The sequence below is a fragment of the Neolamprologus multifasciatus genome, chromosome 20 (genome assembly GCF_963576455.1).
Source record: "Neolamprologus multifasciatus chromosome 20, fNeoMul1.2, whole genome shotgun sequence".
Classification (NCBI taxonomy): domain Eukaryota; kingdom Metazoa; phylum Chordata; class Actinopteri; order Cichliformes; family Cichlidae; genus Neolamprologus; species Neolamprologus multifasciatus.
In genome coordinates, this window is record NC_140458.1 from 17,710,266 (window position 1) to 17,724,237 (window position 13,972).

At 40.1% G+C, this 13,972-nt stretch overlaps 1 protein-coding gene across 2 annotated transcripts; it reads right to left on the reverse strand.

Moving 5' to 3' along the window:
- Positions 1–351: 351 nt before the first annotated feature.
- Positions 352–13,354, reverse strand: dedd (death effector domain containing). Of its 2 annotated transcripts, none has more exons than XM_085145007.1 (5): positions 13,215–13,354; positions 9,214–9,845; positions 7,473–7,577; positions 7,261–7,398; positions 352–1,563 (listed from the first exon to the last, which is right to left on the reverse strand). In XM_085145007.1, exons 2-5 carry the CDS (start codon positions 9,776–9,778, stop codon positions 1,157–1,159), a joined length of 1,215 nt encoding a protein of 404 aa, XP_085001133.1. In that variant the 5' UTR covers positions 9,779–9,845; positions 13,215–13,354; the 3' UTR covers positions 352–1,156. The 2 variants fall into 2 exon arrangements, with proteins under 2 accessions (XP_085001133.1, XP_085001131.1); XM_085145005.1 differs by lacking the exon at positions 13,215–13,354 and adding an exon at positions 12,440–12,782.
- Positions 13,355–13,972: the final 618 nt, after the last annotated feature.

A 13,972-nucleotide genomic window follows, 5' to 3' on the forward strand; every position in this document is an offset into this window, starting at 1 on the left:
TATTTTGGCTTCTACAGTGCTATTTTTTTACGCTTTATTTTCTGTTTGAAAGTTACCATACCTGTGACAACTGCTCTTTAAGGGATGGGATGAAATGAGATGTGATGTTATTTCAACACCTCCTGTACCACTATTAGAGGAGACAAGTTTAACTACATGCTCATGTTGTATCCATAGAAAAGATTGCTCTTTATACCAATTCTAAAGCTAAAGCTAGATGAGAGATTTGTAACCAATCACAGACAATCACTGACTCTCTGTCACCCACATCACTTTGGTCTGGCATCTTGCTTCCTGCACCTACTGACGTGACTGCACATACTGGTGTGAATTTCCCTGCTGTTTTACAGATTTGTGTTTAGTGTCGTTATAAAATTTATTCAACATCAGTCTTGCTTCATAGTTAACACAGCAAGTAGGTACAGGGTGACAAAGGAACTGACACACTTTCAAATCCATACATATTAAGAACACCACAAAAGTCCATTTCTCACTGGAAATAATTGAACACATTAGAATTATTCTCTTACATTGTTTCCATAAACTGGCAGTGACTTTACAATTGAATTTGAATTCACAGCTGTTGGCAGACAGAATGTGTTAAAGAATGCCAGGCACAGTAAAGGTGACAGGGAAAGAGAAGCTTGATCTTTGCAAAAGTGTTCACAGAACATTCTCTCGTTGGGTATGCCAAACAATTTGTAATCTACCTGGAAAAACCTGGGGAAAAAAACACAAAACAAGTCTAAAAATAAGTACATCTCCCACTGGGAGTAACTTGTGAGAATTAAGTGTTTCCTGCATTCAAAATAACTTCACCTTAAAACAGGATTGAACAGTATCTTTAGGTTAAAAGTTTTAAATGAGCTGAGCTAACATACCACAAACAAGAAATTGGTTAAATTCAATGCACTTGTTTGATTCCATCCTTGAAAAAAAAATGAACAATAATACCAACTTGTTTGCATCACCCCTTTGTTTTTGCCAACACAGTTTCATTTCTCTGTACATGCTATGGAAAGGGATGCCAAGTAGATAACATATGAACTTAGTTCTCAAATATTTAATGGGGTTGGCTGGAAGTTCTTCAGTTCCTTTCAGGCACCTTAAACAACAATCACATCTCACTCTACTCCCTACCACCTGGAGAATGTTTCTAAGATACAGAGTCTTTGTTACCCACTGCTGAGCTCCCTCCACTTGTGACCAAATTACGGAGCAGTTTGCGTCGACCAGCTTGGTAGTCCTCCTCATCAACATTGACTAACAGTTTTATAGCCTCGTGGCCTACAGCCTGTTTTAGGGAATCTGTGATAAAGACCCCTTTGAGGGCCTCTAACAATGATCCATTGATGTAGTCCCTCCAAAAGGCATCCAAGTAGGTGAGCTCAGAAAATTTGATGTCACAGATGATGGAGCCCAAGTCTCGCGATTTTAGGATAGTGTTGGCCTGGTTGAAGCGCTCAAATTGCCGCTCCACTGCCTCTTGCTTGTTGGAGAAGACGTTGCCCTGAAGTGCAGATTCATGCTGGCAGTACTCAGCACGAACTCGTAGACGAATATCTGAAAGGGTTGAACAAAAACACAAAAAACAAGAGACTGTCAAAGTATTCTGGACAACTTCTTTGTCATTAATTGTCTTGTAAATGTTGTACAAGATAATGATTATTTCAATCATTACAGTGTTAAAACAAACAAACAACAGAAGATATGCTTCAAACTCACACATCGCTTCTTTACTATACCCTTCCTGATATTCCAAATAAAGCAACAAATTACCACATGCTTTTTTCTGTTCAGTGCAATTTGTAGTAAATTGAGAGCTACAGAGCTCATAAACCACATGTGTAGTTTATTTAAATATATCCCACCCAAAACGTTAAGTTCTGAAAGGCAATAATAAGCAACAAGGCTAGATTAAAAAACAAAAGGTAGTTCATCGAGACCATGACTTTCACTGCAAAACTAATTGCACTGCTTTAGTTAATACAAAAGACAGCTTTATTTCTACTCTTTTATCTCTTTGAACTGCGTATGAACATTAAAGGTGAATCTTTGGATTGATTTAAAGTCTAACTAACAGAAGTTTCTCTGTTAAAATTTGCCTTTGCACTCTTGCAGTGTACCTCAAGGGTCCTCTATTTTGTGTACCTCTATTTTGGGCCCATTAGGTTTGCTTTGAGGAAACATAATCTGTCTTTTCATCGTTTTGCTGATGAGATCCAGATTTATAATCATATGATATTCAGTGCGGTTCTTGTTAAACTGCCTTAAAAACCTAATGAATTGGTTAAAGCAATACTTTTTGTCATTTTCATTAATGAAAGCAAAACAGAAATTGTTATATTTGGTTGTGCTAACCAGCTGATGGACTGTGCTGCCTCTTTTGGCTACTTGGGCTCACACATCCATGAATCTGATAAAAACTTGAGTGGGACTATCGACAGCTCTTTCAACTTTGGAATATACATATATATATATATACATATATACACATACATACATATATACATACATACATACAGTGGGGCAAAAAAGTATTTAATCAGCCACCGATTGTGCAAGTTCCCCCACTTAAAATGATGACAGAGGTCAGTAATTTGCACCAGAGGTACACTTCAACTGTGAGAGACAGAATGTGAAAAAAAAATCCATGAATTCACATGGTAGGATTTGTAAAGAATTTATTCGTAAATCAGGGTGGAAAATAAGTATTTGGTCAATAACAAAAATACAACTCAATACTTTGTAACATAACCTTTGTTGGCAATAACAGAGGTCAAATGTTTACTATAGGTCTTTACCAGGTTTGCACACACAGTAGCTGGTATTTTGGCCCATTCCTCCATGCAGATCTTCTCAAGAGCAGTGATGTTTTGGGGCTGTCGCCGAGCAACACGGACTTTCAACTCCCGCCACAGATTTTCTATGGGGTTGAGGTCTGGAGACTGGCTAGGCCACTCCAGGACTTTCAAATGCTTCTTACGGAGCCACTCCTTTGTTGCCCGGGCGGTGTGTTTTGGATCATTGTCATGTTGGAAGACCCAGCCTCGTTTCATCTTCAAAGTTCTCACTGATGGAAGGAGGTTTTGGCTCAAAATCTCACGATACTTGGCCCCATTCATTCTGTCCTTAACACGGATCAGTCATCCTGTCCCCTTGGCAGAAAAACAGCCCCATAGCATGATGTTTCCACCCCCATGCTTCACAGTAGGTATGGTGTTCTTGGGATGCAACTCAGTATTCTTCTTCCTCCAAACACGACGAGTTGAGTTTATACCAAAAAGTATATATGTATATATATACACTTTTATATATATATATATGTATATGTATATATTAGGGGTGCAACGATACTCGTATCGATATTGAACCGTTCGATACAGTGCTTTCGGTTCGGTACGCATATGTATCGAACAATACAACATTTTTAATTTATTTTATCAACTTTCCTTCTGTCTGTGTTGAGCGCTCAGTGGATCTGCGCTCGACAGTGCAGCCTAGGCGGAGTAGTCGAACACAGATTCACTGAGCGCAGGGCAAGCTAGCGAGACAGAAGTTAAGCTCTCCTTGCAACATGGCAAATTGAACCTCCCCCACCCTCATTCAGATCTGGCGTTTGGAACTATTTTGGTTGTCATGTGAAGTATGACCCTGAAGGTAAGCTGTCATGGACTAAAGTAAAACAGTATGTTGGATGTGCCACGCAATGCTCAATTACATGGGTGGGAACTAGTGTGTTAGCGCAGTTAGCTGTCCAGCCCCACACACGGGGCGATCCGCAGTAGCTCGTTAACGGAGATTTGCCGTGTTGTGGCGTTAACCTCATTTCAGATTAACGCTGACAGCACTAGTGGGAACACAATGAATATGACTGCACATTTACGCCGACATCATCCTAGTGCAAAGACAAGTGGAAGCAGAGAAAAACAACAAGCAGGCATGCTACAAACTTTACCGGAGTCAGCGGTTAGCACATGATTCTCCTTATGGGGACCTGATATGTTTAATATGCTGCTGAGAATATAGCCCAGAAGAAGCGTATATTATAGCTTTTATTTTGGAAAGAGCCATTCCTCTGTAATAAACTCTCTTTTCCAAAGATGAGTGATTCCTCAATCAGATACAGGGCTCGCAAAATTTCCGACTGGAAAAATCGCTAGCCCGGGACGTCGGGCTAGCGATTTTTCCAGTCGGGCTGCCCTGCCCTGCCCGTCGGCCTATCATAGGAAGGAAAAATATATGTCAATGCTTTTGCATTCTTTCGGAAATGTAGCTGGGTAATTATGTCATTGGCATCGGTGAGCCACTGTCAATATGTGACACATTGAAATCGCGTTTGAATTTGCGCTTGTTTTTTGCTTTCACTTTGCAATCGCGCGAACTGTGTATAGAGAGCGACAGCACTGATTGGTGAGTGATGATAATTTGCGCACCAATTCCTCTGACATCGTCTTATCAATCGTTAGCTTACTATGCAAACATGACAAGTGAAATCTCCCGCAGCAAGCTTAAACATGTGAGAGGTTGATCGCGCAGAGTATTGCTGAGCGTTATGCGAGTGCGTGTGTAAAAGCAGCAGGATATATATTTTAGTTCTGCTGAGCCAAATAAGACAGGTCAGGGTGAAGAAGTGACAGCCAAAGAAAAGCTTACCACAAAACGGAAACGTTATGACAAATCAGACTATAAGGCAAAAAGAAAGTGCAGCTTTATGGTTTCATGGACAAAATAATTTCTGTGGCTGCAATATGACGAGCTAAATAACCAGGGCTGCACATAAGTGGTCCGCAGGTGCGTATTCGCTGTCAAAATAAAAAACGCGCACAAGATAAGAAGTTGCAACGCGTGTTTGCAAACATAGGATTTTCTGGAGGAGGACAGACATTTGTTTAGAACTCTTAAAGATGTCGAAGAAGTTCCTTTAAGCAGTTACTTTGGTGTTCCTCCACCTCCAAAGAAATGTCAGGAGTCCAAACCACAAAAGAAACACATATTCTCGGAAAAGTGGTTGCAGGAGGTGAGCTGGCTTCAAACAAATGATGAACGCACAGAGATGTGGTGCAGAATGTGCTGTGAAAATTTAATAAATGACAAATTAATAAAAAGCATGAACATTTTTTTGTATCGAAAAAATATCGAACCGTGACACCAAAGTATCGAACCGAACCGTGAATTTTGTGTATCGTTGCACCCCTAGTATATATATATACATATACATATATATATATATACATATACATATATACATATACATATATATACATATATATACACATATACATATATATACATATACATATACATACATACAGTGGGGCAAAAAAGTATTTAGTCAGCCACCGATTGTGCAAGTTCCCCCACTTAAAATGATGACAGAGGTCAGTAATTTGCACCAGAGGTACACTTCAACTGTGAGAGACAGAATGTGAAAAAAAACATCCATGAATTCACATGGTAGGATTTGTAAAGAATTTATTCGTAAATCAGGGTGGAAAATAAGTATTTCGTCACCTCAAACAAGGAAAATCCCTGGCTCTCACAGACCTGTAACGTCTTCTGTAAGAAGCTTTTCTGTCCCCCACTCGTTACCTGTATGAATGGCACCTGTTTGACCTCATCATCTGTATAAAAGACACCTGTCCACAGCCTCAACCAGTCAGACTCCAAACTCCGCCATGGCCAAGACCAAAGAGCTTTCGAAGGACACCAGGAAAAGAATTGTAGACCTGCACCAGACTGGGAAGAGTGAATCTACAATAGGCAAGCAGCTTGGTGTGAAAAAATCAACTGTGGGAGCAATCATCAGAAAATGGAAGACATACAAGACCACTGATAATCTCCCTCGATCTGGGGCTCCACGCAAGATCTCATCCCGTGGGGTCAAAATGATCATGAGAACGGTGAGCAAAGATCCCAGAACCACACGGGGGGACCTGGTGAATGACCTGCAGAGAGCTGGGACCAAAGTAACAAAGGTCACCATCAGTAACACACTACAACGGCAGGGAATCAAATCCCGCAGTGCCAGACGTGTTTCCGCTGCTGAAGCCAGTGCATGTCCAGGCCCGTCTGAAGTTTGCCAGAGAGCACATGGATGATACAGCAGAGGATTGGGAGAATGTCATGTGGTCAGATGAAACCAAAGTAGAACTTTTTGGTATAAACTCAACTCGTCGTGTTTGGAGGAAGAAGAATACTGAGTTGCATCCCAAGAACACCATACCTACTGTGAAGCATGGGGGGTGGAAACATCATGCTATGGGGCTGTTTTTCTGCCAAGGGGACAGGACGACTGATCCGTGTTAAGGACAGAATGAATGGGGCCAAGTATCGTGAGATTTTGAGCCAAAACCTCCTTCCATCAGTGAGAACTTTGAAGATGAAACGAGGCTGGGTCTTCCAACATGACAATGATCCAAAACACACCGCCCGGGCAACAAAGGAGTGGCTCCGTAAGAAGCATTTGAAAGTCCTGGAGTGGCCTAGCCAGTCTCCAGACCTCAACCCCATAGAAAATCTGTGGCGGGAGTTGAAAGTCCGTGTTGCTCGGCGACAGCCCCAGAACATCACTGCTCTTGAGAAGACCTGCATGGAGGAATGGGCCAAAATACCAGCTACTGTGTGTGCAAACCTGGTAAAGACCTATAGTAAACGTTTGACCTCTGTTATTGCCAACAAAGGTTATGTTACAAAGTATTGAGTTGTATTTTTGTTATTGACCAAATACTTATTTTCCACCCTGATTTACGAATAAATTCTTTACAAATCCTACCATGTGAATTCATGGATTTTTTTTTCACATTCTGTCTCTCACAGTTGAAGTGTACCTCTGGTGCAAATTACTGACCTCTGTCATCATTTTAAGTGGGGGAACTTGCACAATCGGTGGCTGACTAAATACTTTTTTGCCCCACTGTGTGTGTGTGTGTGTATATGTGTGTATATGTGTGTGTATATATATATATATATATATATATATATATATACACACACATATATGTATATGTATATATATATATATATATACACACACACACACACACACACACACACACACACACATATATATATATATATTGTAAAAAAACAAAACAAAATGATGCAGGGCTGTGATTGGATATGTTTGGTGTATGTGTGCACATACACACACACATAAGATAGTAGAATAGAAACACTGATATTTCACCTTGTGGGACTAATAAAGGTATATCAAACCAAATCAAATCAGATAACGCAGTATATGCAGTTTCTTCTTACCGCATGTTTGCTTCTCTCTGCAGTCAGCCGAAGAGTGAATTCTCTTCCGTTTGCGGTTTGGTACAGGAGGAGTTGGCTTTGTTTGTGCAGGACCCACGTGTGGTGCTGATGGGGAACAACAAATGACTGGCTGGGGACCTAGAAAACAACATTATTTTCATTATGTTTTTTAGTCATCTGAATCGTACTGTAAAATGTGAATAAGCACCCACCTGTTCTTCTGTACGGTACAGTGTCTTTGTTCTGTACTCTTCCTCTTGGTAATATATATCGCACTGATGTCTCTTCCAGGTATTTATCAACAGGGTCTGGGCACACTGAAAAGAAATGATTTCGGAAATTATTTTATTTCAAAAGCTAATGTGTGTGTGAATGTGTGTGTGAATGGGTGGATGACTGGTTGTGTAAAGCGCTTTGGGGTCCTTAGGGACTAGTAAAGCGCTATACAAATACAGGCCATTTACCATTTAATCCTCTTCAAACTACAGGAATCAGTCACACATAATGCAAAGATGACATGCAACAATCAACATTTATGTAAAGAATGGATTAAATTAACTTTATATGTATCATTTTAATGTTTGCATTAAGACAATACACAAATAAGGTGACGGTTCAAGAACGATGTCTTTACTCCAAGCAACATGGTTATAAACAAAGGCTTTCAATGAAAATGGAACAGAATAAAATTTTTAAAAAAATCATGTTAAAAAAATGTAAAAAGTAAAAAGGCTTGAAATTCATGTTAGTGAGCCGGTGACACTGGATGATATTTCTGACTGCTGGATTGTTTTGTTTTCTTTTTTAAAGCTAGACTGGGCCTTAAGTAGCATTATCCCACAGTAAAACCCACTAGATGACGCACACAGTCACACAAGCGCTTCCCTGAGGCCTCCGGCTGTCATTACTGCTCCTGTGTGGTTGTCAGGCAAACATCCTGTCTCCAAACATCGACTGCAGTGTCAGTCTTGGATTAAGTGCACCGTTAAGCTAACACGGGGTGAGTTGCAGATGGCTGCCCCTACCTGAGCCTGGTTCTGCTAGCGGTTACTTCCTGTTTAGGGGAAGTTTTTCCTTATCACCATCACAAAGTGCTTGCTCATGGGAGGTCATCTAATTGTTGTGGTTTCTCTGTTTAATTGTATGGTCTTTACCTTACAATACAAACACTGTGAGGCAACTATTGTTGTGACTTGGTGCTATATAACTTACTGAAGTGAACTGGTCTGCAACAATGCTTAAGTTATATGTCAAAGTAACATCCAGAAGACCTAAAGTTTCCCAGCAGAACATTACCAAAACATCACACTGCCTCTGCCAGCTTGCCTTCTTACCATAGTGCATCCTGGTGCCAGGTGGTCCCCAGTTAGTGATGGAGATGCACATGTGATGTAAACAAAATGGCAATTCATCAGACTAGGCACAGCTTTCCATTCCTCCATGGTCCAATGTTGACGCTTACTTGGCCACTGTTGGTACTTTTAGCAGTGGACGAAGCCAGCATGGGCACCCTGACTGGCCTGCAGCTATGCAGCCCCATATGCAACAAGCTGTGATGTACTGTGTATTCTGACACGTTTCTATCAAAACCAGCTTCAACTTTTTTTTTTTTTGTTTAGCTACAGTACCTTGTCTGTTGGATTTGACCACATGGGCAAGCCTTCATTTTCCACATGCATCAGTGAGCCTTGGCTGCCCATGACCCGGTCAATAGTTTACAACTGTTTCTTCCTTGGATCACTTTTGATAGATACTACCTACTGTAGACCGGGGCACTGAGATGCCCCAATCCAGTTGTCTACCTATGACAATTTGGCCCTCGTCAGCCTAACTAAAATCCATTTTTCCCATTTTTCCTGCTTCACACCACTCTAATGTAAATTCCTGCATGAATGTGCAAGTTATTTTTGTAGTCATTTATAGGACAACATGGATGTGGTTAGATTAACTCACCGGCCTGCCGTTTCCTGAGTGTGACATAAGGCAAAAGGTCATGGCGGGTGATAATCCTTAGAAGCTGCAGCACATGTCTGAAGTTTGTCTCATCACAGCGACCCTGGCGCTCTAATGCCAGCAGAAAATCTCTTCCACTCCTGATGCCACCTCGCTCATACTCGTCAATCACATCAACAAACAGGAATGACAGTACCCTTACATCCCGATGTGTTAGCTGGGCTCCAACTATGTCAAACATACGGTGGAGTGAGTACAGCCCATGGGAGTTATCCACTGCTTCCTCGGGCCATGGTTCAAAGCCCCCATCTCTTCTGGTCAAGCTAGAGTTGGTGGAGGAAACAGAAACATTCCTGTTGACCAACTCCCCAGTAGTGGCTAAAGCACCAGGGCAGCCTGGCCTGCCTGTCAGAGGCCTATGTTCAAGAAGCCCAGCATTTGCACTGCTCTGACTCGACTCCAGCTGATTCGGGTGAATGTGAGGTCGGATCTGCTGAGCATTGGAGTTCTGAGCAAGCTGGGGAGGTATAAGAGCATTAGGGAGTTGAGGTTGTTGTGATGTCATCTCAGGGGCCAATGGTGACGAGGGATGCAAAAATCCCTGCAACTCCTCCTTCCAATCAATTGATGAACTACAAATAAGGAAAGGAACAAAGACATAAATTTTCAAGCACTTCTGACAAAGCTTACTATTAGTGAACATAAACATGAATAACCAAACGTTAACATGATACAAACAAACAAATAGGATCACTCACATCTTACTTTTGAGAAGGCATTTCATAATTACAGTCATGGGTGGAAATTAAAATTTATCAGCCACTCAAGCATTTAACCTGCCACTATCTTGCTTTTTTGTGTGTAAAAAAAAAAAAAAAGAAGAAGCCTGGTGCTTCGGGGACCACGGCGTTGCTTTTTTATAACCATTCCCTTGTTTCCGGGTTTCAAAAAATGGCGGTTTTAATTTTCACGAACGAGACCGAGTGACGCTACTGACCAGCCAATCGGTGGCACGCAGTATGACGACGTTACATGTTAGTATCTGCTCGAATCGCATAACGGCATTTAGATAAGACTAGCAGGTTTGTGCGCTGTTCAAATTTCCACACCACTTAACCTGCATTTGGGCAATGACTGGTGCTAATAACAGTACAATGAACTACGTTATTTAGAGAAACAGAACAGAGCAAGTAAGTGTTTATTAACTCTGAATAAGATCAATGTTGCACATAAAAGGTGGGTTTTTCTGAAAATATGAGTAATTTGCTTTATGTTGTATAAATGTGAATTACTTTTAGCTTTTACTAAGTCGTTCTATTTTGTAAAAGCAGTTTGTGTCATGTACAACAATAATTCCCTCAAATGCTCACTCCTGAGCACCTTGCCTCTCTTTCACTCTCAATATCAGCAGTGAGTAAATCTATCATAAAAGAAACTTAAAAATGGAGAAACTGAGTGCCTCAAGTAAAGTAATGAACACTCCCAAGCACAACACAGTCAACACAAACTGAACATAAGGACAAGAAAATGAAAACTGATGCGTGCCCAAGCCCGTAATTATAGTGAGATTTTTTTCCAAATGAAGAGACTGATCAGTCTTTTCCAGCCTTACTGATGTCTCAACGCACTGAAGGCCCTTTTCCACAGGACGCGGTACACGCAGTGCTGCGCTCTGAAACCTAGTTATTTCTAACGCTTGCGCCGGGCAATAACATTTCCCACTGTGCCAAGCAAAGCGCAGTGCAAGTACTTGTGCATACCGCAGTCAAAATTCAGACCAGTTGAACTTTCACCACTGCATGCTGCAAAGTACCTTCACACCTACAGCTACGCTAAGTTCAACTACACAAGGAAGGAAAACAAACTCTTTGTGTTTCTGAGTTCAGTAAATGTTTTGACTCCAGAGTCTTTAAGTCATTCCTTTCAATGGCTCTGGGGATAGAAGCATTCTTCTTTATGAATGACCAATGCATTTTTTAAAATTAAACATTTGAACATATTACAACACAAACTCGCATAGAGGATTTTGGGTCCTACGCTCTAGCTAGCTGTCAGCACAGCACATGCCATGGCCTATGTGAAAGGGCCTTTAATGTACACACATTAATGACAACACTTTTTAATACTATGGACTCTGTACAGCAGCCGTCTCATACCGCTACCTGGGCTGCAGCAGATATCTTGCGCTTAAACTGTATAATGCATTTAATCTACATTTATTTCCTCTCCTAATATTTTACAATACAGTTCATTCTTCATTTACAAAATATGTGCTTTGCTAACCCTTGTGATTGGGCATATTCTGTAAACATCAACTCTTTGTGGGTGCGGACAAGATAATAAAGTTTAACTTTTATACTTTTACAAAACGTTGAATTATTTAGATGCCACATGTTGGGTTGTTTGTTCTTCCCTTTCTTTATTAGAGGTTTCATAAATTTTTAATGTCACAGACGCCTTCATTTACATCTGATGTTCACTTTTCCTCACTTATACAATCAAGCAATCCACTAGGTGAGATAATGTGAGATGAGAATTTCTAAACCAAAACAAGGAAAAGGGTTTCTGACAGAGTATATCATACCCTAAAAATACATGCACTGTTTCATGTCCACTTTAATGACAATTACATTCCATACTGCATTCTGGGAACATTCAGACTGAATGCAAGTAAAATGTCAATATAAATGCCCGTTTCATCACCGTCCCAATGCCTGCGAAAACAACAAGCATTATAAATCACTAGTCAAATACGAAATGTCTGCTTATGTTGTGGCGACTGTAAATTCAAAGTCTTGTTAGCATTTATATAAATTCACGAGCCCAACTCACTTGAATAGTTTCTAAAATAAAATAAACAAGAACCACTTCCATCTGTGCAGCAAACCACAAAACAGGTTAACAGCTAGCCACGTACCAAACGGAAGTTAGCTAGAAAGCTAACTACATTTAAATAGATTTAAAGAAACTGCAGTTTGTTTGTTTTTCGTATGATTGCCACATCCCTGTTATTGTTCTCTAGCTTAATAACCACTAATATGTAAAGATTACGCAATACAATGCTACACCGATCTTTATGAATTACGTTATTTGTTGTGACTCCTCATCGATTTAGTCATGATTTCATGTAAGCTGTAACGTCACCTACCTACAGTAATAAGATCAGTAAAAAAAATTACAACGAAACAAAAGATATACATAATTATCAAAGGTACATTTGTGTTACCTTTAATGTGTCCTGATGAGTCCGAAGCTATCAAACTTCAGTAGGCAGCTAACGGTAAGTTAGCTACTCGGGATGTAATAGCAACGCTTCTTTGAAGGTAGAAACCAAGTTTAGCTACGTTTAATGTTTTGGTCAACTGCACGATATTTGTTAAAGACATAGGTTTCCACCCTATTAACATGCGGCACTGCTGCTTTCAGGGTGAGTTTCAGATACGAGTTCGTTTAATGGTTTTGGTCTTCAGCCTGACACCGTGGGAAAATAAGGAAACAATTTTCAGTCTTCAGCTAAAATGAAAGAACTTCCAGTTCAATGATCAGTTCAGTTCCGGTGTTCGGGGTACTCAAATTAGCCACTCGCTTTGTGAAAACCCCTTGGTAGTACACAGACGCGCTTGTATCTGTAGTTCAATATAATATTATCTATGAGTTTTTGTGCAACCTCATGTTGTCATGACTGGATAGCTTATTAAAATGCAACATGGACGGTCTGTGTCATTGGTTAACCTTATTCTTATACGGACATATATATATATATATATGTGTGTGTGTGTGTGTGTGTGTGTATATATATATATATATATATATATATATATATATATATATATATATAGTTGTGTTGTCAAACAAAACCTAATATTCACCGCTGAAATAACAGCAGGCAGTATTTGTTCTTTATTAGAGAACAAAATATCTATTCTCTAATAAAGTTGGGATTCTAAGTGACATTTACTTTTTGTCGTGTGAGGGTTACTAAATGCGATCAGATTTCTTACCTGAGATGTCAGGTAACGTTGCCGACATGTGACCAAAAGTAATTTTTCATGTTCTTCGATACTGGAATATTTGTGTCGCTAGTTTAGTAAATTAAAACTAGAGATGGGAAGCTCCAAGCAGACATTTCGACATCCCGAAGTGCAGATGTTTCGAAACACTGCTCCAAAACGTGGTTCACAACACCCAGATCACATGACCATGACAAACCCAGGTTTTGGTACCCCAGTTTCGACTGGTGGCGTACCATACCCAGTCTTTTGGACTGAGGCTTGTAATTATTGACTTCATGTTTTTGATACTACCGCTTCAATTATATGTGCGTGTAAAAGAAAATAATACCCTCTCTGTCATTATTATTTTTTGCTGTGGATTGTGAAGACATGGGCTGTAAAATCATTAAAAGATCTCAATAACAACAACACACCTGCTTTAAGGAGAACATTTAGTTTTGTCTGCTTTCAATAGAAAATGTCATTTGCAGCATTAAGTGACTTCATCCTCACTACAATCCGTTACTTACATATGCGCCGCCATAAAGAATATGTTTATACTATAAAAAGAGACGCCAATAAAACTTATTCATTAATTACAGGCGATCTATTTCTTAACAATTTTCATGACAGATGTGTGTGTTTTTTTTTCTTTTTCTTATGCAGGTTCACTATGACCAAAACTCTAGACTCCCAGTAAAACATCACGCTAGTGTCACAAGATAAAGTTCAGGAAAGTTTCTGCATAGTTCAGAGGCTGCTCAGCA